The sequence below is a fragment of the Trachinotus anak genome, unplaced genomic scaffold, assembly GCF_046630095.1.
Source record: "Trachinotus anak isolate AG129_WGS33_773 ecotype Australia unplaced genomic scaffold, CSIRO_AGI_Tana_v1 ptg000013l, whole genome shotgun sequence".
Lineage (NCBI taxonomy): Eukaryota > Metazoa > Chordata > Actinopteri > Carangiformes > Carangidae > Trachinotus > Trachinotus anak.
This window is the reverse complement of record NW_027273864.1, coordinates 31,126,233-31,149,179: the sequence shown is the minus strand read 5'-3', so window position 1 is coordinate 31,149,179 and position 22,947 is coordinate 31,126,233. Positions and strand designations below refer to the sequence as shown.

Genomic DNA, 22,947 nt, shown 5'->3' with positions numbered 1-22,947 from the left:
TTTGATCCTCTTCCTGAGGGTAACTGAAGCTGTCCCCCGCTTTGTTACCTGTTCAACCTGAAGCTGCTCCCAACTGAGCGAGCAACTCTGCAGCCTTCTTACACAGGCTCGGGACAGGAGCAGGAAAACAAATAAATACTAAGAGGGGACAAGTTACAAGGATGAATTTGTGCACACAATGGATGTGAAACAAAACGCTGACAAAACCTGTTACACTTTTCCTTGTTTCTGCTTGAGGACTTTTCTGATATTTATGAAGCTTAAAAAGTTTTGGAAAAGAATAGTCAGTCTTGATAGAAGCAGGTGTAGATTGACTTGGTGATATTTATTGTTCAGATAGGATATCTGCAAATAAAACAAATGAGTTAATAGCTTAACAAAAGTACAAAAATATCCACGATACAGAATAACAGTTTAATTCACGTTAGTAATACATTAATTCCACCAGTTTCACCCTCTGACCTTTACTCCACCTTTAAACACAGCTCTGATACTAATTAAATTTAGTTTGTAAAATATGAAGATTTGCTCTTTGATCATTAAAGATCCACACAGTCTAAAGGTAGATGTCCATGTGTTTGTGATTATAAAGCAGGTCTAGGTTCTATATTAATACTGTGAAAGTATCAAAGCCTCAGTCCACAGAGAAATGCACACAGCCTGTATTCAGACACTGAGCCTTAAAACCAGCCGTCAGGACTTCTGGAACTTTGTGATGTCACAACAAAGCTGTCACAACTCACAGCCACGCCCCAAGCCCCGCCCACCTGGACCCACCATCCAACCTTGCAGGATTTGTTTCTCCGAGTGTTCACCTGAAATCTGCTATATTTTTATTTGATCACTCAGAAAATAGTCAGCTAATCAGAAGAGAGGCTCAGATCCTCTCCTCTGATTGGCTGACTGACCTGTTGTAACTAGTTGCTTATTGCAACAGAGGAACAAAAAATCAGTGGGTCTCCAAACGTGCTGTTGTTCCTTTGACAGTTTCCCGTCGCCAGGAGGTGGATGTTGTTTTGTTTCTGTGTTTAAAGCTCTTACATTTTTTGCAGTTTTTGTGTATTTGTTGTGTATTTTTCTTCCTTTCATTCATGCACTGCCATCAGCCGAACAGCTGGGGGTTGTGTTTTCATGTTATTGGTTTAAAGTCTTTACCTCTTTATATTTTACGGCGCCTCGGGACATTTAATCTCCACTCTGTGTTTAACACACCAACTGTTGCTCGGTGTCTGCTCCCATATTTACTCTGTTTCCTTTACATCTGATCACACTCAGACGAGTCCTGTTCTCTGCTGTATCTCTGCCTCGTTGGCAGTTTTCTCTTTTCTCTGACATGTTTTCACTCAGGTTTGTCATGGACTGTTCACACCCTGTTCTCTGTGTCTCTACCTGTGGCCCTCAGTGGTTCACCTGGGAGCTCAGCAGGACTCTGTCACTCTTATTAAAGCTTTTCTCATCTTGTTTGTCGTTTCTTTCCTCAGCGTCTGCAAAACTGAGGAGGTGAAGGATGAGGCCGAGAACAAAGCTGATGCAGGGGAGGATAGAGACGAGAGCAGCAAGGTGAACAGGAAGGTCTCCTGAGACGCCACATTAGTGTTTATAAAGATCTCTCTCTCTTTATTCTCTCTCTCTCTGTCACACCCACTCTCACTCTCTCACTCATCTTCCTCATTTACTTCACAACAGTCTCTTGAGATAAAAAGACTCATTTTGTGTGGAGATGGTTAAAATTGCCTCTGGAGAAAGAAAAAAAAAAGACGAGGTTTAGATGCTTCCATCAGAAGTGTGTGTGTGTGTGTGTGGCCCCTCGATGCTGTAAAAACAATTCTGTAGAGTTAATGATGCATTTTAGTCGATAACAACATTTAATACCAGAACAAATCAAGTTAAATGATGTTATTAAGACATTGAAGTGAGAGCTCACAGTGAGGGCTGTGTGACTGATGGAGGATCAGTGTCTCCATTCACTGGGTTTGATTAAAGAGATCCAACATACATCAGTGTATCAGGGGAACTAATCAATATTGATTGTGTAGGTTTTTTTAACTTCAGATTGTAAAAGCTGCAGAAATCGGCTCAAATGTAAAATTTACAAATGTTTTGTTGTTGGAGATCAGAGTTTGTGACTGTGAACAAAAAACAACCAAGAAAAAAATACAAGATTTCATTTGCAGTTTTCAGTCGGTTTAAGTTCAGATAATAATGAGTTTTTGTTAACGTTTCTTAAAATAGAAACAACTGTCTGTTGTGTTGAATGAGAGTAGAACACAGTTGACTGCATTAAATATTTTCTTGATATGTGATTTAGTACATACATTATTACCTTTAAAAATATTCCTACTCATGTTGTGATATTGATTTTAACAAGATGAAAGAGTGATTGGTTTCTGGTGGTTGTGTGGTAGTTATGGATTAAAGAAATGGAAGCCCTGGAAGAGATGAAAAAAATTATTTTTCCACTTGCCTCTCAGGGGTTGTTTTCACTGATGGAAAAAAAATGTAGGAAAAAAAAGTGGCAAGTGATTTTTGAAAAATCAAATAATAAAAAATTCTGGCTCTCAGGGGTTGTTTATTACAGATGGATACAACTAAAACTTGAAAAATGATTTTGCCAAAAAACAAAAAAAAAAATTCACTTGCGTTTCAGGACTTCAGCAGTCTGTGATGTTTTTATTGTGTTAATTTTCTTTTTGGATGATTGCGTGTCTTTAATTGACAGGGAGAGGAAACCTGCTCCAGCACTGACACCTCAGACAAGCCTGACAGCACAGGTCCAGGTGAGACCCTCTGCACACTGCACAATAAAGTACACTGTACCAGGCACAGTCACCACAGTTGTAGACATGAGCATGTTTCTCATAGACGCATATGAATACACGTCAACACGTCACCACCACAGAGCTTCTCTCTGTTCCAGACGACTGATTAACCTCTTGACATTTGCAGGTCACAAGACAGTTTAAACTCATCATTATCATGTCTGTAAGAAGTCAAACATCCTTTTAGGACACTGATATCAATGACTTCAGGCCAAGAGGAGCTTTCCCACAACATGTCCAACCTTCACCAGCTGAAGTCTTCATCTCAGCCCAGTGCTGCAGAGAGCCGGGGCTGATCAGGCTGATCAGATGTGTGAAATGAGTTTTGATAGTTTTAATGGTGCTCACAGTCTCATGGGTTACATTTAATGAACGTCTAATTATTGAATTAGACGTAGCTGAAGGAAGAGACGTTCACGCCTCCACACTTGGACACAAATACCCTGTTACCAGAGGGTGAATTATACAGTGACGACTGGGGGGTGACTTTTCCCCAGGGTGAAAGGGAACTCAGCGCAGTGTCCTTGCTGAAAGCTGATGACTGTCCACCACTGCTAATACAATTACTTAGCCTCGGGTGGGGGGGGGTAAGCTAATATTAATTAGCTAAACTCTAACTTAAGCTAAAATTAGAAACTAGTTAACAAGTCTTAAACAGGGGGTCAGACCCCCCACAATCCCCCCATAATTCAAACGCTGGCTGTTACCCACAGCTCTGGTGTTAATGAGGAACTTCACTTAACTGTGACAATGGTCTGTATTCTTTCAAGCTTTTTTATATTCAAAACATGCAGGTACTTGGAGATGGGATATTTCTGGGAAGCTGCAGTATGAGTTTGCATTTTCAGTGATGGCTAAATTAAACTTTAAAACCTCGGGCCTCCAGGTAGAAGAGCTGCTTTGATTGATTTGGTTTTGGCGTTTTCACTGATCTGTTCAATGATCAGGATTAAATTGGGCTTTTATTTAAATTCTATTCATTAAATTTAAATTTTAAATGAATTTCGACATCAGAGGCTGGGTTTGGTAATTATGGTCAAACCATCGTTTTTCCATACAGAGCAGTGTTGTCTCTCTCCTCACAGACTCGCAGATGTCAGGTGACTTGTGCACCCAGGACGGGACTTTGGTCACCACCACAACAACAGGAACAGGAACGGGAGTGGCAGCTCTACACGTGGTCCAGGCCCGGCCCCTCTGGCCCACCGGCCCCGCCTTGACGGCGCGTTTACGACGCCTCATCACCGCCTACCAGCGGTTTACACTGCGGCGTGAGCCGCTGCTCAGGCATGACTTCCTGCTCCACGACGGGCTCGTCGGCATGGGGATGGGAGGAGCCAGCGCCTCTCACAGTCATCATGCCAGCGGGCCACTGGCGTGGCAGCTGGGTGAAGAGCTGAGGCGGTGTTCGGTGGTCGCCACAGAACCTGACCCCCTGTTTCTGGAGTGGCAGAGAAGGTAACGACTGGCTGGAAATTCATGTTTAAAGTTACTCATAAGTTTACACTTTATATTCAGTTCTCCCTGTAGTTAAAAACATCTTCAGATGACTTCACCATACTGTGTCACAAACTGGACCAGCCCTATAAACCGGTCTGTCACTGACTGACTGTGTGAGAAAGTTACACGTTGGTCGTTGCTCTTTCAAAACGATTTGGCGTGAACGAGCAGTGCTGCTTTGTCGATAGATTTCCCAACTTCTCCGACTCTTTAAAGCTTCTTCTAACAAATCTAGCAACTTTTTGGATAAAGCTGAAATCTCCACAAAGTCTAAAGGTAGATGTCCCTGTGTTTCTGATTATAAAGCAGGTCTAGGTTCTATATTAACCCTATATTCTGTGCAAAGATCTGAAGTCAAACTCCTTCAGCGTCTTGTGAGGAATTTCACTGCAGGTTGTGTTGAACTGTAAAATTCATCTGTGTCACTCTGATGTTTGATGAAATGGACTTTTCTCAGTATGGTTGTGTTTATTTCTGTGTCGTCTCCTGTGTCACGTCTCAGGTGGACTCGTCGAGAGCAGGCAGACTTCTACCGCACCGTGTCGTCATTTGGGGTGGTGTACGACCCCGAGAGGAAAACCTTCGACTGGTCCCAGTTCAGAGCGCTGGCACGACTGGAGAGGAAGACGGACGAGAGTTTGGAGAGATACTTCAACTCCTTCGTCAACATGTGCAGGACGGCCTGCAAGCTGCCTCCGAGGAAGGAAGAAGGTATCACTGCATGAGAGCTGGTTCTGAACAGGCCTGAATTTATCACCTGGAGAAACCTTGCTGATTGAATTCACCTTGATAAAGTGGTTTCAGTGTGGCTGGTTTAGAGCTTCCTGTTTAATGTTATAGCCACAGTCGGCTGGTTTTACAATATAAAACCAAGTTAAACTGTCAAAACCTGTAAAACCAAAGAGAGTCATGTCCCTCCTCATCATGTAAATCTCAGCACATTAACCTTAAAGTTCCTCGCCAGTAAAAATCCTCTGCTATGATTCATGTTTAGTTTTAACTGGTCTGAAGCTCATCGACTCTGACTTCCTGATTGATAAACCTGGATCAGGCCTTGGCCCCGCCCACCACCTGCTGGCTCCAGGTGTCCAGGTGAAAGAGCAGAGAGGATGAAGATGTTAGAGGAGGAAACATCAGAGACTCAGCCTCATGTTGGAGCCTCAGTCAGACCCAGACTCAGATGAGGAGTCTGTTGAGACCAGAATCAGAGACTAGCAGACGGATCAGAACCGTTAGCATAGTTAGCATCTTTTATTTGTTTATGTTGTTTATTAGCTTGTAACTGTCAGTGGTTGATAGTGTTAGCAGCTGTGCTAATGCTAACTCTGGCTCTCTGTACTGACAAGGTTTCAGGTGTATCAGCCCCGCCCCCCCATCCCCACGAGTTGAAAGGATTGGTTCCTTAGGTTCTATGACGTATGAATCTGTTTTTATGTCATTTATCATGTAAAATATGTAAATTACCTCTAATCTGAAATGAATGTAAACTGTGTTTATTTGCTCCTGCATGTTAATATGAACTGACTACATGTATTTGTTGATAAAAACAGTAGCACATGTTTTGATGGCAGGTTCACACACACACACACACACACACACACACACACACACACACACACACACACACACACACGTGAAGCAGCTGCCCCCCCCCACTCATTGTATTCTCCCCCCGCCCCTGTTGTCTCCTCCAGGTCTGGTGGATCCTGCTGTGTTCGTGGAGCCTCTGACGGAGGAGCGAGCGGCCCGGACTCTGTACCGCATCGAGCTGCTCCGCAAGATCAGAGAGCAGGTGGGCGCTTTGAAGGAGCAGAGCTTCATCACTGATGCTCGTTTTCACTGAGGCAACTCAAAATCAGAAGACTGACTTCAAAGTTCACCTCCAGCTGCGCAGCTGTTTGTGTAGAGGAGGGTGTGGGTCCACTGATGGCTGCTCAGCTGAAGCTACTCCTCTGTCTCGACTGTTTCCGTGGTATTTTGTGTCAGAAGTAGTTTCCTTCGTCTCAGTGTCATAAATCGAGGTCAATCATTTAAAAAACACCTGCTGCACAGTGTCAGGAGTAAACCAGGTGGTTGTTGTAGAATCATTTCATGCATATAACAGGTTCTGTCAGGACACAGTCATCTTCATACATGAGGACAAAATGAGAGAAGGAAGGAGGGATAATTATATCTGAGGAAGAATGGACAGTGGGGAGGTTCAGGTGTTTTATTGCATCCTCTCAGAAATTAGAAGAAGGAGAAACTGTGGAAATCCAAACACAAACCACTATTATATTTTCTGTGACTGACCTCTGACCAGAGAGAGAAGCACAAGTCCTTACCAGACTGTTTTAAATGTGAAAACCCTCTGGACAGTAAGACTTTATATTGTGGATATTATTGATTATATCATCAGGAGTTACTGTTACACACTGGGAAGGATATAAAGAAGAATTGTAAACCACACACTCTGCTTAGTCTTAACTTTGCTTCTCTAAGTTACTTCAGCTGACACTTGTCTGTTTTCTGTTTCCACCTCTTACCTTCCCGCTCTTTCAATCGCATCCGTCTCTCAGGTTCTCCGTCATCCGTTACTCTCGGCCCGCCTCCAGCTCTGCCGCCCCTCCCTCTACCTCCCGGTCTGGTGGGAGACCGGAAAACACGACCGCGACCTCCTCATCGGGGCGGCACGCCATGGCTTGAGTCGCACCGACTTCTACATCCTCAACGACCCCCAGCTGACCTTCCTGGAGGCTCACAGGAACTACGTCAGGGGACAGCCCTCTCACATTCATCCTCAGAGTCATCATCACCCTCATCCGGGCTTGGCGGCTCATCCCGGCATCTCGTCCTCATCTTCCTCCTCGTCTCATCCGCAGCTGCCTCATCCTCACTGCTGTCTGTACGACTCGGGGCTCGGTCACCACTCCCCTCAGCCTCCTGAGTATCCCCACCAGTCCTCCCACCACCACCAGCACCACCACCAGCATCACACTGTGCCTCCATCAGCTCCTTCTCCCTCTTCCTCCTCTTCCTCCTCCTCTCACCCTCACCTCCACCCTCCACCATTAGACGCCCACGATTCGGCCTCACCCAGCTTGGGAATAGTGCCGGGGTCACGGGGAGATTTCCTCGACTGTGCTCCGTTGGATGAAACCCTGGAGCTGAGCTCCCTGCAGCACGACGCCATGTCTGCAGAGGCTTTACACGGAGGGAAGGCGTCCAAAGACGCGCTCAACGGTTTCCCCTTCAACTCGGCCGCAGGAGGTCAAAGCATGCTGAACTCGTACGGGGTTGGCGGGACAGACCTGGACTCTAAACTGAGGAGTGACGTGCTGGTTGGTGAGCAGGGCTCGTCAGAGGAGACCGGGCTGATGGCGCCGTCAGTGGAGCTGGACCAATTACAGGTGTGCACTGTGCTTCACGTCTGTATCCTGTGGTTGAACATGTTGCCTGCAAAATGCTTGTTTCTGACAATCAACTAATCATTTAGGAAACTAATTGTTTAAACAGTTTCAAGTTATTCAGAAGGTTCCCCCATCATTCTGTCCCCGCAGGCTCCCTGGGACGGCACGGACCACTCCAGTCCTGCTCACCACATGTTCAACGAGTCCGATCCAATCCTGGGGCCCTCCGCTCTGGAGACCGGCTTCCTGGAGGAGGAGGACGAGGAGGCACAGGGGGGAGACAGAGGAGGGGAGGAAGGTGGAACTCTGGAGGAATGTTTGGGCCTCCCGCCCTCGTCCTCTCCGTCCCACCCATCTGCAGGAGACCCTGTGGAGCCGCTGTCCTCCAGCTACATGCTCTTTAAGGTTGGTTTTTATCGCCCTACGCCGTCGGGCTGACGTTGTCAGTGTAATCACAGGCTCCTAAGTAACAATAATCTGACACAAACATACTAAATTACTGCTAAATCTGAATCTGACACTTTTGTTTTATCCATCCAGGACATCGGAGTGAGCGAGGAGCCCAGCGCAGATCAAACAGACCTGTCAGCGAGCCCCCCTCCTCCCTACGTCCCCCCTCCTCCCCTATCTCTGTCTGACATCACTGCCCACGAGCCACAGGATAGGCTGGACCATGCTGACGTCGCTGATAGCCTGACCAATCCGGTGGAGGAGGGAGAGGACCAGGAAGGAGGTGCAGGGTTTGAGTTTGATGACAAGGAGGAGGAAGATGTGGAGGACTTGTCGAGGGGGGCGGTGGAGAAACAAGGAGAGAGAGAGCAGTGTGATGCAGACCAGGGTATGTCGGGGGAAAGTTAATAAATTTATAAATGTGTTAAAGGTGTAGAAGTGGCTCAAATTGATTCTGGATGACCACTTGGAACCCTGAACCCTGAGTCCTGTCTCACAGGTTCTAGATACAGTCCAGCCCAAATATCATGAATATTCTGTCATTCTAAGATCTGCGTACAGGAAAAATAGAAGCTCCTCATTGGTGCATCTGAAAACAAAGACAGACGAACAACATCAAAATAACACAAGACACAGATCATTTCTAATAATAAAAATAAGATTAAAAAAAAAACTCATGTAAACCCTCCAGGTACAGTGCTGGACTCCACTTCACACCATGGGGTTTTATACTTACAGGTGCAGACCAGAGTTTGGGGGATCTGAATCCACGCATGGACCAGATCGACGGGTTAGAGGCGGAGCCAGGCCTGGAGGAACAGGACGGGAGTATGGAGGTCTCGACCCAGCTGTCCCAGGACCTTCAGGAGAGCTTTGAGCAGGCAGAAGATAAAACAGACTTACCCCAGGACATGCATCGTTACCTTGGGAAGCTCGAGCAGTGTCCTGAGTCTATAGAAGAACCCGGGGAGGAGGTGGACGGCTTGATCTTGTATCAGGCAGTTGAGGAAGAGCCGATGGAGGATTCTACTGACTCTGGAGCCTTGATGGGGAACGCATCTGGAGAGTTTCTCCGAGCGCGAGTAACTGTGGAAGATTCCAGAGAGGACAGTTCGGTGGAGCACATGGATCTCTCAGATCAGGTGGATGAGATCTCAGAGGGGCGGGTGGGTCATGTGTCGCTGATGGATGTTCCAGTTGTTCAGCCTTGTGATCAAACGGCAGTGAAGCAGTCGAACGCCAAAGCCAGCGAGATGGAGCTGGACAGCATTTACTCTGCGTGCACAAGACCCCCCAGCCCCGCTGCTTCCCTCTCATCTGCTACAGCAGAATCAAAGTCTGAGGAGGCCGCCATGAGGAGCGGCAGGAGAGCTGGAGTCAAAACTGAAGTCTCCATGTATCAGGAAAACTACGACGGTGCAGCTGAAGACTGTAAGAACAGAGCACTGACTTTCTCCCTCCATCGGGACAACAAAGACAATCTGCTCCAACAAAATGAAATCAAAATGCCCGAAAACAGCGCCGACGCAAAACCATCCGGTGTTAAATTCTCTCCTTTACCGGACGGCGGCGAGAAGAAACCAGCTCACCTGGAGCTGCCTATCAAGGTCGAGGAGACGAAGACAGAGATTGTTGAGGAAGTGTTACCCATCTACCCTGACAGCTCTGAAGTCAAACACGCTAAATTTCTTGCTTACCCCGTTAAGTCAGAAGACCTGGTGACCAAAGCTGAGCAGTTAGACTATCCCGTGAAACAGGAAGCTCTGGAGCCCAAACCTGAAGATCTTAGTCTTCCCATGAAGCCCGAGAGCTTAGACACTAAACACGAGGTTCTCCAGTTCGCAGCCTTTCCTGACGGCGCCGAAATCAAACCCGAAGCCAAACCGCTGTCACTCCCGTTTGCTGCTTATCCAGACGGAGCCAAGCTGAAGAGCGAGACGAAGCCAGAAGGTTTAAGGTTAACAGCTTTTCCCGATACATCTGCCGTCAAGCCTGAAGCCAAGACAGAGGGTCTGGAGTTTGCAGCCTACCCGGACAGCTCTGAGATCAAACCTGAGGCCAAGCCAGAGGGTCTCGAGTTCACGGCTCTGCCTGAGATCAAAGCTGAGGCGAAGCAGGAGCTGCTGGAGGCAGACAGCACGGTCCTGACCCCGAAGCTGGAGCAGGCAGACGGGCTGGTGGACACCTCAGAGAACCTGGTGGTGAAGGGCCAAGTGAAGGAGGAGAGGCCAAGCACTCCAGGTAAGAAGACATCATCTTGGTAATCAATTATCTGTTGATAACCATCAGATCTATTGTTTAGTCCATGAAATGACAGAACATCCTGAGTGAAGTCTTCTATTTGCCAATATTGTAAAAATAAAGTTCATGTCTTTAAGTAATCTGCTGCCTGATGAACTGTGTGACCCTCAGTGTAATCGTGTTAAAGATGCAGGAACAAGACACTTCATGAAAGGCAAAGTGTTTAATAGTATAAACCTACAATCCTCCTCCTCTTCCTCTTCTTCTTCCTCCTCCACCTCCTCCTCCTCTTCCTCCTCCTCCATAGTGCCTGTGGTGGAAGGTTATGTGGGCAGCCCCAGGTTTGCGACTCCTGTTTCCATGTGTGAGATTCCCGACAGTCTCCATGAGAGCAGGGAGCCGACCATCGCTCAGCTTCTCCAGGAGAAAGCTCTTTACTCCTTCTCTGAATGGCCGAAGGTACCGAGCTGACGTTTAATTCTTCGTTTAGTTCTGCGTGACATGAATTGCAAAGCTGCAGATGTTTAGTGTTTAAAGTTTCCTGTTTCCTTTTCCTTTATTAGGCTGCACATGATTGTTTTCAGTTTCTACTGATTTCCGGTCAAAAAACGTTTTAAGATTCTCTCCCCCCCCCCCCCCCCCCCCCCCCCCCCAGGACCGGGTGATCATCAACCGCCTGGACAGCATCTGCCACGCCATTCTGAAGGGGAAGTGGCCCTGGCCGAGCGAGCAGCACGACTCGCCGGGCTCCCTGGCTGCTAACTCCTGCCTGGCCAACAGCTTAGCCCAGCACCACCACCACCGGGCAGGATTCCTCCCCACCACGGCCTCAAGCTCCGTCCCAGGCCAGGCCAGAGCTCAGCAGACAAACCCCGGACTGGGCTTCCCCATCCCTCCCCCTCTTACAAGACTACCTAAGGTGAGAACACACCTGTGACCTGAGGAACGAATCAAATGAATTCCCTTTGTGGGGCATATCAGTATATCTGTCATCTGTCTTCATGTATCTCCACTGTCTCATGCCATAGTTCATACAAGTGGTGTCCAGTTTCAACGGCTAATAAGGCTAATAGAGCTAATAACTCTCTGATGGCTAATAGACCGAGAAGGTCTCTGCAGCTGAAATAGATTTTACATAAAACGTGTAACTCTCTCTTTTCAGCTTTACTGATTCATTAATGTATATAATATATTTTTACATATTTATTATATAATTGATCTTTTGTTAGGTTTATGGCTCATTACATAAAAGATGTTTTAAGGTTCTGTAAACGACCGTCACCTCCACTTGATGTCGCACAAAACCACTAAACATCAGCCACAACTCAGGCCCCTGCTCTCAGTCAGCAAGTGAAAGTGGGTTAGCATCGTTAGCATTGCTGTGATATGCTCCACAGATATGCTGACAGTTAGCAGCTAACAATAGCTACATTTGCCGAACACATTCATAATATTGGTAACAGCAGGTTAGCTAATGTTAGCATGCTACTGTAGCCTCACTAATGAAAACAAACATTAACATTATGTAGCATCAAGTTACTGACGCATGAGGAGAAGAAAACCAGCTCTGAGTCCAGCTGGAGCCTTTAGCAGCTCGTAGGGTTCTCCACCTCAGTACAGACAGACCAGGACTGGATCCATGATTGGACTGGGAAAGAAATTCAGCCTTGGGCTGATCCACTGGGACCAGCTGCATGAATGACACTGATGGAGCTGGTAAAGACTTTAAAACCTTTATGGACGTTCCACCGACCAACCAGGATTTGAGCCTGTAGTCCTGAGTCCAGTCCTCCTGTGCTCTGGTCTCATCTCTTCCTTCAGATGAAAACGTGGCTTCTTCTTCAGTGGAGGAAATTCTGGAACGTCACTTTCACCTGAACGCTGCATACCATGTCATCTCACCTGTGGGCGGAGCCTGTGTGTTTATAAACGTGGGAAGGACCAATGGTTTAACAGGAGGGACTCACATGCACTAACATGCACGTACCACAAGACCAGCTACTAAAACAAAGAGCAGAGAAACTCAGATTACATCACACGTAGAGGGGGCGTGGCTTCGTTCTCATGATGATGCTGTGTTTACATAGAAAACAGCTGTTTGCTGCTGTGTCATTGGTTAAAGTCTCGTTTACAGAACCTTTAATGAAGTTGAAATCTTCTGTTTAGACCTAATCAGCTGTAATCCGGGGTCTTCAGGGAGCGCTGGGCACCTCTGGTTCACGTCATTGCTCTGTTGCTTTCTTCGTACAGGTCCCGTCTCTGTAATGTGCACTGTTGATATTGTTGACATCAGACTTGGGCAGGTACAGTTCTGTAAGAAGCTTCTACAGAGAAACATCTGTTTTGAGGAGAGAATTTAGCAAAAGTCATGGTTTCCATGCCATAAAGCAGGAAACAGAGAGGCAGTAAATTATTTATTTACCTCTGTGTCTCGTTTTCTCAGAAGGAAACAAACCAGGAAGTCTTTCATCAGAACCAGTAGATGATGAACCAGTCTGTGAATGTGTGTTGAGGTGTTTGTGTTGTTACCCAGGTCTGGTTGACAGCCACCACTGTGTTGTGTCTCAGTCCATATGTATGTTTAACAAAGCCATCATCTCTCTCCCATTCTTGTCTCACCCCTCACCCACCCTGTCCACCCTGACAGTACATGCCGCGGGGCGGGGCATGTGGGCGCGGAGCTTGGCGCCTCACCTCCTTGCCTCTCTTACAGGAGAGGCTCGTGGCTCCTCCTTTCCTCCCCGAGCTCAAACGCGCAGGAGGTCGGAGGTCTTTCGACTACGAGGCCGCTGCGGCCGCTGCGGCAGCCGCCAAAGTTTTAGCTGGGAAATCAGCATCGTCGTGCCACACCGCCGCCGCCGCCACCACGAGCTCTAGCAGTGAGAAGGGGCCGGTGGTGGCCCCGCCCTCTCACCGCACAGGATCCATGTTGATCAACGGTTGGCAAGAAGCAGCCATCGATCTAACCAAGTCGTCTGCAGAAATAAGCACCACTAGTGCCATTGCGACAGGCGAAGCTGTGGTTGCACCAGGAATCGGTCACCACGGCGCCGCTCCCGGCAGCGCTCACAAGCTGCCGCCGCCGCCCCCCATCACAGCGCCCTTACCGGGCTCTGTGGGGATCGACATGGCTGGGATACTGCAGGCCGGGCTCATCCACCCCGTCACGGGGCAAATAGTTAACGGGAGCCTGAGGGGAGATGACTCACTGAGGAGGAGGAGAGGGAGGAGGAGAAACGTGGAGGCTCTGTACTCTGAGTTCACCAAGAGCCGAGGACTGCACCTCCCTGAGACACAGGTGGGTGGAGGGAGGAGGCGTCTTCGCTGAAGGCCGGTTATTAATGATGTATGTGCTTCAGTATGAAAGAGAGAAGCTGCATGCAAGGAATTCTGGGTCCAGAAAGTTGTTCAATGAAAAAGTTTGTTTTTTTGAGGGGAAAAATCCTTCTGTCTGCTCTGAACTTCAAACCTGAAAACACCTGCGTCTGTGTATGTCTGTGTGTGTCTGTGTTTGTGTGTGTGTGTGTGATTCCACCTGCAGGGCCGGGTGGAGGTGATCAGCCACTCCTCCGTCTCCTCCTCCACTTCCTCTCCGTCCCCGTCTCCTTCAGAGCGGCCCGCCGGCCCTCCCACGCCGTCCTCCTCGTCGACGCCCACCCCCACCCAAACGCCTCCTCAGCCAGAGATCGTGGCCATCGACAGAGAGGCGGCGAGCAAAGGCCTGATCGAGTGGCTGAGACAGAATCCGGGCTACAGCATGGACCTGCCGGCGTTTGCTCACGTGAGTCTGATGGTTGTGTAGTTTTGGGGCTTTCTAGATTTTTGAGCTGCTTCTCTGGACTTTAAGTTAATATTGATGGTATTTTGTCTTTAAATTCAAAAGTTTGTTTTATTGACTCTTTTTCTTCTCATTCTTTTCTCTCTCCTCTCTCTCCTCTCTCTCCTCTTCCTCCTCTCTCTCCTTTCTCTCCCCTTCCTCCTCTCTCTCCTCTCCCTCCCCTTCCTCCTCTCTCTCCTCCCCCTCCCCTTCCTCCTCTCTCTCTTCCCCCTCCTCTTCCTCCTCTTCCTCCTCTCTCTCCTCTCTCTCCTCTTCCTCCTCTCTCTCCTCTCCCTCCCCCTCCTCCTCTCTCTCTTCCCCCTCCTCTTCCTCCTCTTCCTCTCCACAGTCTGGAGCAGGTCTGTTACATGGTTTTGTGGAGCGACCCAAGCAGAGGAGGCATCGCTGCAAAGACCCGACTAAGCTGGACATCAACTCTTTGACGGGGGAGGAGAGGGTTCCTGTGGTGCACCGAGGCACCGGACGCAGGGTAGAAAACACACACACACACACACACACACACACACACAGTTCCGGATGTAACGCCAGCTGCCATAAAGTGGAGAAAGAAGCAGGAGAAATCCTGTGAACTCTGTCAGTGAATTACTGGTTCTCCCTCCCTGCAGCTTGGTGGCGCCATGGCTCCAGCCATAAAGGAGCTCTCCAGGTGGCTGGACGCCAACTCTGAGTACTATGTAGCTCCAGACTGGGCTGATGTGGTCAAACACTCTGTGAGTATAAAACACTTCACTGTTTGTCCTGAAACATAACAACCAGACAAAACAATAAACACAGATCAAAGTTAACACACAAGGTCACAGTAAACAAACTGAATAATCAACACAAACATCACATGATCACTCGGACCTGTCGACCTAAAGAAAATCCTGAAGACAAAATAAATAATTCAATAAATAAGAAACAAAAACCAAACGTTTCCCATTTTTCTAAATGTTTAACATCATTAACACATTAACAAACACATAAACATTAACATCATTATTTCTGTTTGCAATAAAACCTTTCAAAATAAAAGATTCTTCTTCTTCTTCTTCTTCTTCTCTTCTTCTTCTTCTTCGTGTTCAGTTCACGTGCATGTGATGCAGCTCTGCTTCATATACAGCTGACCTGTCACATGTCCTCTCACCTGCAGGGTTTCCTCCCTGAGGGGAAGTTCTCTCGGATCCTGACGGAACCGGTCAACAGGGACCCAGGTTCTCGGCGCCGTGGACGTCGGCCTCGCAGTGAGATGCCTAAGCCTCTCCTGTCCGTCTCCGATTCCTCCTCATCTGGCCTCGGCCCCCCCCTCTTCATGAACGGCGGTTTAATCAGCAGCATGGACTCCATGGTCGCCATGCAGAACCTCCGTGGCGGCATTCCTGGAATTCCCATCTCCGGGATCATGGCAGCTGGATTCCCACATGGTTTCTCTGCAGCTGTGCAGGCGGGAGGAGCTGGGGCGTCGGCGGAAGACGCCAAGAACGGGTTGAGTATGTTACCCATGATGCTGCATGGCATCCCGCACCCACATGGGGCTGCGATCCCACAGCACGCCTTGTTCAGCGTTGGTGCGATGATGGCGCACACGCCGCCACTGCCACCTCCGCACCCCAGCTCCACCTCGTCGACCTCTTCTTCTTCTTCGCTCTCTGCTCCGAAAGTCACCACAACAACCGCCCCCTCGATGTCTGAGGCCGTCAGCCCCTCGTCGACGACGCCTGCTGAGAAAGAGAACGCCACGGGTTCGGCTACCGGCGGTGAAAAGGAGAGGAGCCGGGAGGAGAAAGCAACGGCGGAATCCAGCAAAAGGTCCATAGGGGTGGAGACAGCCGCCATCATTACCTCCACCAGCAGGGCCCATCTCGGCTCAGCACATCTCGGAGCGAGCGCCAGCAGCCATCTTACCTTCAACCCCTTCCTGATCCCGGGCATGTCCCACGGCCTGCTGTACCCGCACATGTTCTTACCACACGGCGGCATCATGGCGCTGCCTGCCATGCCTCCTGGTGCAGTAGATGGCTCCCCAGGGAGCCCGAAGAGGAGGAGGAAGAGAGGGCGGGAGGAAGGGGAGAGAGAGGAGGAGAGGGAGAAGGTGGCAACGGGGGAGTTGGAGGAGAGAGAAAGTACAGTTAAGGTTAGTGTTACCTCCCACCCGGCCTCCTCCTCACCTCCCTCCATCCCCTCTACCTCGGCCCCAGACCCGGGCCCACCTCCCGCCGAAGAGCCCCAGGCCGGGCGGGGAGACGGAGAGGATGGGCCCTCGGAGCCCCAGGAACCAGACTCCCATAACCATGCTGTGGGAGCGGCCACAGAGGAGAGACTGGAGGAGACAGGAGGAGAGGCGACGGAGGAGGAGAAGCAGGGAACTGAGGAGCAGAGACAGCTGGAGGGAGAGGAGGCATAGAGGAGGAGACAAACTGCAGAGGACAGAGAGACAAACCACCTCCTCTGTCTCCTCCGTCTCCTCTGTTGCTCTCTGTAAAGTTTGTGCCGTGTCTGTCAGTCAATGTCCATGTAAAGACTTTTATTATGACGATGACTTATAACAACAATGATGATTATATTCAACTTGGTCATGTTTATATACCAAGAACCCACCCCACCCCCCACCCCCCCACCCCCAACCCCATCCCCCCACCCCACCCCACCCCACCCCCACCCTCCACTCCCTCCTTGTATACAAACAAACTAGTGTAAGAGATGATCTGTGTATTCTTCCCCTTCATTCTGCATTGAGACTGAGTCGGGAGGGACACACACACACACACACACACACACACACACACTGCAGGCGAGACGTGCTCACCAAGAAGCGGCCTTCGCAGTATATTGATCTGGTAACGAGCTCAGAATGATCCGGTGGTGCAGCTGTTTGCAGCTGTTTGCAGATGTGGCGCTGCTTTTCTAAAGTCGCTCTGAATTTCTCACCACAATGTTTCTCTTTTTCTGAATGAAGAGAAGCTGAAGCAGAGGAGCACTTGTGTGTATCTTATGTTCAAGGTCAAAGAAATTAGCCTGAGCGTCTTATTTTGACTTCTTTTGATTATTATTTTTGTGCATTGTTCAAAATCCTTCAGCACATGAAACACTAAAACACCTGTTCCTAGTTGATACAGAGGGAAAACACTGATCAACATTAACCTGAGTTTACACAAGCTCCTCCTCTAAGGAAACAGACAGAGGCCAGATCCACTGCAGAGTGCTGCCCTTTGAAAATCTCTAAATGATCATGATGCGACTCCAAGAATGAAAGTGTAGATTTAAGAGAGATGCCAAAAAAAAAATGTGTCTTGATAGTTTTCTACCCGTTAAAATCAACTAGTCTGGTGGTTCCCACCTTTTCCAACTCACAGCCCAAATCTCAAAAATGTTGGCGGCCCCCATCTGAACTTGTAACAACACAAGGCCACATAATGTCTTCACTTTTTATTTTAATCAATCAAATAATTCATTCTTTAATGCTCCCTGTTGCTTTTTTTTTATACATTTACAAATTTTCCCCAAAATTGAACCATTTTGAAGATGATTCATCGGACTTCTTGTAAAACATTTGCATGTCCAGCCCACAGGTTGGAAACAACTGGACTAGAAATTAAAAAGAAAGACAGAATAAAAGTGATGTTAATAAATCGTTGGCATCATCTGTCTCTGCTAGTCATAGTTTTATTTTGTCAATAATTTTGCAATTATCAAAGCGATGCCATTGCTGCTATAAGGGCTTTTTTAAGAAGTTCAGAGAAAAAAAAAGTAATTGAATCCTCGTTCTAGAAGAATCCAGATTCCAGGAATAGGAAATGGGAAATGTTGAGTAAAACACATTCAGCTTCTTGGTAATTTCATGAGATTAATTTCTCTGACTACCATTTAGATCATGTTGAGATTTCTAAATCAGACACAGTCACTTTGAGAAGAAGAAATGAAAGAGCTCAGTGAAGCCACCGGGGGGGGCGGGAAGAGGCAGAGTTGATTGTATCCTGTCCTGCAAACACTGGGGTGGAAGGATGCTATTATATTTTTATTTTATTAATTATGGCCTGGGGTTGTTTTTATTAGGCTCCTAAATGACATTAAATTTCAGCAAATGTTTTTAACAGCAGCTCATCAGAAGTCATCAGAAAAGATGCTGAAAAACAGTTAAATCATGACCTGTTGCGTCACGTCATTTTGTTTTTCTGGCCACGCGTCTTCTCACTTTTCTCTCCAGTGTGAGGTTGTGCGCTCGGAGAAATATTACCTGCGCTTTGTCGACCATCTGTCCAGTGAAAGGGAAAAGTCTGTTTTTTGTAGGAATGAAGAACAGATGACACAGGAAGAGGAGGGATACAAAGCGGTGTGAATCACTCGGGCTGAGTGCCTCGTTGTTTCTCTTTGTCTCGTTTCATTTTCCTCAGATTAGTTTTAATAGCAGTTCATACTAAGAGTTTCTAAATATGTAAATCTATCGCTGTATATTGCTGTTTTTTTTTTAATGCACCATTTATTTCTTTCATCTTTTGTTTGTTTCTCCATTGGGAAAAAAAATACTTGACATATACGAGGGGGGATTTTGCATTGAGGTTAGTCCCAGTGTTTTCTGTATCAAACAGACTGTACTGTACATTAAATGGATGCAAGTCGCTGGTTTTATCAGTCTTTTCACAACAGGGTCTGTATTTTTGGGGGAACATGTCAAATGTTTCTGTTCATGACGTTGGTCTTCACTTCTTTTAGTTTTCAGACATGAAAACATTATTTTTGCACAATGTCTTTTTTGTGAATGTTAACCTGTTTCTGTACTGTCTTGCTTTCTTTTACGTGTGTGTGTGTGTGTGTGTGTGTGTGTGTGTGTGTGTGTGTGTGTGTGTGTGTGTGTGTGATGATGGGAGAGAGAGTGTGTGTGTGTGTGTGTGCATGCATGCGCACACACGTTCTGTTGTGGAGCTGTGTTTCCGTTTCAGTCTCGTTCTTACAGGTCACATTTCTTGTTGGAAAAAAAAACATAGTTGTTGCCTTGTCACAAGTTTGTGGCTACATATAATTTATTGTACTTTTCTTTTGCTTTGCCAAACTTTCACCAAATATGACATTCTTTCTCTCTTAGTTTCATTATGTATTATTCAAAGTAAAATGCCTTATTTAGCTAGTATTTTTTTGTAAAGATGTTCTGTTACATCTCCATATAGGGACATGTTATCGTGTTTGTGTTCAGTTTGTCCTTCTCCTGTAAGCGTACACAGCCTTGGTGATGTGCATTATCTTCAAAAAGCCAACAGTAATGCAAAGGTACCACTGTCCAAATCATTGCGTCAATGAAATGATAGTCAATCAGTCGTCCCTCAAAGCACAAATAGAGAGTTAAAGAAAAGTGACTGTTTTCTTACCAGTGCCTCAGAAATTACTTTAAATACTTTCTCTTTTGTGGGCTTCACTATGTTGGCATCACATTGTCCGTAGTGACGTCATCCCTGGAGAAGTGAAGAGATTATTTTGTTGGATGTCACCATTTGCAGATGATGCCATGCTGTTCGTTAAAGGGGAATTTAATTTGCTCACCGGCTCCACTGTAGAGATTTGGAAAACTCCTGCAAGAAATCAGTCACAGCGAAAGGTGCAGGCCTGAACTCTGAACCAGCGCCGCTTATACCCAAAACAAAAAATACAGTAATATGATAATATCAAATATCGCAGTTCCTTTGAGCCGGACTATACTGAAATCACCCAACTCTGATGAGAAGACTGATCATGTCTACAAGTTTCTTACTTGCAAAATATGAAATTATAAGATAAATAACTGTAACTACACAGTACTTTGAGATGAATGCTGCCCCCGAGCTCTTGTGCAGTTTACTACAGTTTTTGACATCATTTCTGTTGAGATAAATTTGGAAATCTGCAGAAGCTTCATGCTCTTCGTCCTCATCAATGATATTCTTACCAGTGTTTCTTTCTCAAGTCTCTACAGTGGAGGTGGAGCAAAGTGTTGGGAAACACCAGAACTTCCCTGAAAGAATGGCAGTTTAATCCCACACCATCATGTTTGGTATTCAGCACAGCTACAGTTGGACGGTAACGCCCACGCAATATGTGTCCAACTCAAGTATTTGATTGTTCTTGTGTGTTTGTTGAGATTCCTGAAGAAAAAAAAGTGTCAGTAAATGAGGGGGGAGGCCACGTGTCATGTACCACAGCTAAATTACCTGAAAAGAAAAAACCTTAAATTCTCCAGCCCATGTATGGACATCATTTCCTGTTGCTGGCGTGTTCTCGTGTAAAAACTTGAAACAAACGTGTGAGTGCAGCATGTGACAGCAGCGGGAGTCGTTGTCACGGCGGCGGCTCTGTATTGTCTGTTCACGTCACTCCATGCCTTCTTTAACAGTGTTCTCTCTTTTCATTGAAGTTCTTTTTGGTTGACGTTCGTGTTCCTCTGGAGGGTCACCTCAACATGTTGTAAACGTTTGTCTCATCATAAATAATGTATTTATTGTGCAGCTCTTGTCTCTGCATCGTTGTCTCATGACTGATTAATGGCTGGTTTCGCTCTTGAACGTCTCCTGAAAGACAAAAGTGTTTTGCTTCACATGGAAGTTAAACTATCGGCTTTTCCTCTGCAGCCTCCGTCACCTGCTCTTCTGCTCTTTACATGAGAAACACGACGAAGAGTCCCTGCAGTTCCTCCACTGTACATGTGCCATAACCTGAGGGCGCTGTGGGATTATTGGGCTGAAATAATTAGTATCACCTCCTGTGACTCAGGCTGCAGCGAACAGGCTAACAGGTGCCCAGATGATAAAACCACACACATTTCTGTATTTTTTTGACTGCGTAGGAGAAGACGACTGAAAAGCAGCTGAGTCTGGAGCAGACACGGCAGTTCATCTGCCGCTCGAACAAGAAAGCAGCCACAGATTTACACAATCACTCCTGTTGAGAGTTTACGAGGGAGAAATGTCTCACTTTTGTTGTGTTTTTTAATTTTAATTTTTTTTTTTTATTATCAAATATACTGGATTAAAACATCTACAACACCCAGAGAAACTGCCTTGATAAATCAGAGGACAGATTCTAGACTTCGAGGCCTGTTATATTTTCCTAAACTCTGTGGCCTCATTAGTAACCAAACCATCACAGGTCGAGTTCTTCTGTTTGACTTTCACAGGAGTTTGAGAAACCTGGTTTTGACTTTCTGAGCCACCGTCACACTGTTCTCAGCAACACGAGGGCCGATGAGGGCTGTGCTGAGGTTGAAGGGTCCATGTTTAAGGAGGCCGGTTCTGGTTTGTGCAGCCTCAGAGAGCAGAAAAACACTCCAAAGCCTCAGTGCTGAACGAGGAGTCAGGCAGGATTAAAGATGTTTCACTTAAAAATCTGATGTCACATTAAAAAAATCTAAATATCAAAACAAAAGAGAATCTTATAGAAATGGGAAAATCCTCATCTTGGTTTTCTGTCTAATTTCATTACAGGCTGGTTTCACAGACACTGAAATATAATCTCAGCACAGTAAGAATTTCACCTCCCAGGTATTTTTCCTTCTCTCTGTAATATTCTGATATTCTGGGGTTTAAAGGTCCATATTTTACACTATTATTTTTGGTTTTAAAACCAAAAACCATCTCATTGTAGTTTAACATCCCCTCTCTCAGTAACAACAGGTCAGTCAGCCAATCAGAATCTGAGCCTCTCTTCTGATTGGCTGACTGTTTTGTGAATGATCCAATAAAAATATAGCAGATTTCAGGTAAACACACACATTCTCATAATTCCCACTGACAGTGAGCTCAGAAAACATTACCTCCTGTTTCTGCAGGATGAAGAGCTGTGACTGGGGCCAGACTAATCTCTTAAACAATAAATCAAACTATTTCACAATAATCACTTTTTTAAAATTTTTTTTTTTGAGTTAGCTTTGATCTTATTTTTTTCAAGAGGCCAAAGGGAAACTGACATTTAAAGCAAACTCCTGATTTGATCATCTGTTGGAGAAAAGCAGCAGAGCCGTGCAACTTCAAACAAAACTAATTACAGTTCATCAAAAAAAAAAAAAAAAAATTGGAATCAAAAACATGAGCTGGAAAAAAAAATCTGGATTGGATGAGATCAGGTTTGAACAGCTGATCAGTGAGGATAAATAAAGGAAATCATCACCTCCTCCGAGTTCATGTCTGTGAAACCATCCATCAGTATAACTGCGACAGCGCAGGCTGAACAATACTGAGCCAAGTGCAACGAGAAAAGACAATAACTGACTGATCTGAGGTCAGAAACCTGGTCATTACTGAGTAAGTCATGTGGTGGGGTTTTTATCCTCCTTCCTTTCTTTCTTTCTTTCTTTCTGTTTTTCTGATTTGTAACTATAGCTCTCTGTATTCCCATGTGGACCAATCTCATGAGTCAAAACATGGTATGTGTGATCTTTTATTGTGCAATAAAAGATGACTTTCAACTTTCTCTCGTCTTCGGTGAGTAATTAATGAACTCTGGAGACTGAATTCTTCATTTTGTGTCAGTATTTCAGTGATGCCCCCCGGCAGCCTGCTCAGCACCTTGCTCTGATTTTATGTTTATGCACCAAAATACCAAAGCAAATTCCTCATATGTGAAAATCTACTTGGCAACAAACCTGATTCTGATTCCGATTAGTGCAGAGTGCATGCTGGGAAAGTCTGCAGCGGTCCTGTGATGCTGAGAAGGATTAAAGTTAGAGAAAAAGTAATGAAATCTGTCCTGTAACGATGAGAAGTGCAGCTTA

General features: G+C 46.4%; 1 protein-coding gene across 6 annotated transcripts in view; it reads left to right on the top strand.

The window, feature by feature from the left end:
• Window positions 1–22,646, top strand: part of chd6 (chromodomain helicase DNA binding protein 6) — an 84,331-nt gene extending 61,685 nt beyond the window's left edge. For 5 of the 6 annotated variants that reach the window (XM_071495492.1, XM_071495493.1, XM_071495494.1 and 2 more), the window contains exons 30-45: window positions 1,482–1,560; window positions 2,720–2,777; window positions 3,905–4,277; window positions 4,822–5,030; window positions 6,014–6,111; window positions 6,878–7,708; window positions 7,859–8,113; window positions 8,249–8,546; window positions 8,897–10,399; window positions 10,707–10,858; window positions 11,055–11,318; window positions 13,047–13,697; window positions 13,941–14,180; window positions 14,566–14,706; window positions 14,843–14,947; window positions 15,370–22,646. In XM_071495492.1, coding sequence (XP_071351593.1) covers window positions 1,482–1,560; window positions 2,720–2,777; window positions 3,905–4,277; window positions 4,822–5,030; window positions 6,014–6,111; window positions 6,878–7,708; window positions 7,859–8,113; window positions 8,249–8,546; window positions 8,897–10,399; window positions 10,707–10,858; window positions 11,055–11,318; window positions 13,047–13,697; window positions 13,941–14,180; window positions 14,566–14,706; window positions 14,843–14,947; window positions 15,370–16,620 — 6,508 coding nt within the window. In that variant the 3' untranslated portion in view covers window positions 16,621–22,646. The remainder of the gene's footprint in view (window positions 1–1,481; window positions 1,561–2,719; window positions 2,778–3,904; window positions 4,278–4,821; window positions 5,031–6,013; window positions 6,112–6,877; window positions 7,709–7,858; window positions 8,114–8,248; window positions 8,547–8,896; window positions 10,400–10,706; window positions 10,859–11,054; window positions 11,319–13,046; window positions 13,698–13,940; window positions 14,181–14,565; window positions 14,707–14,842; window positions 14,948–15,369) is intronic. The other variant, XM_071495497.1, reaches the window with a different exon arrangement.
• Window positions 22,647–22,947: the final 301 nt, after the last annotated feature.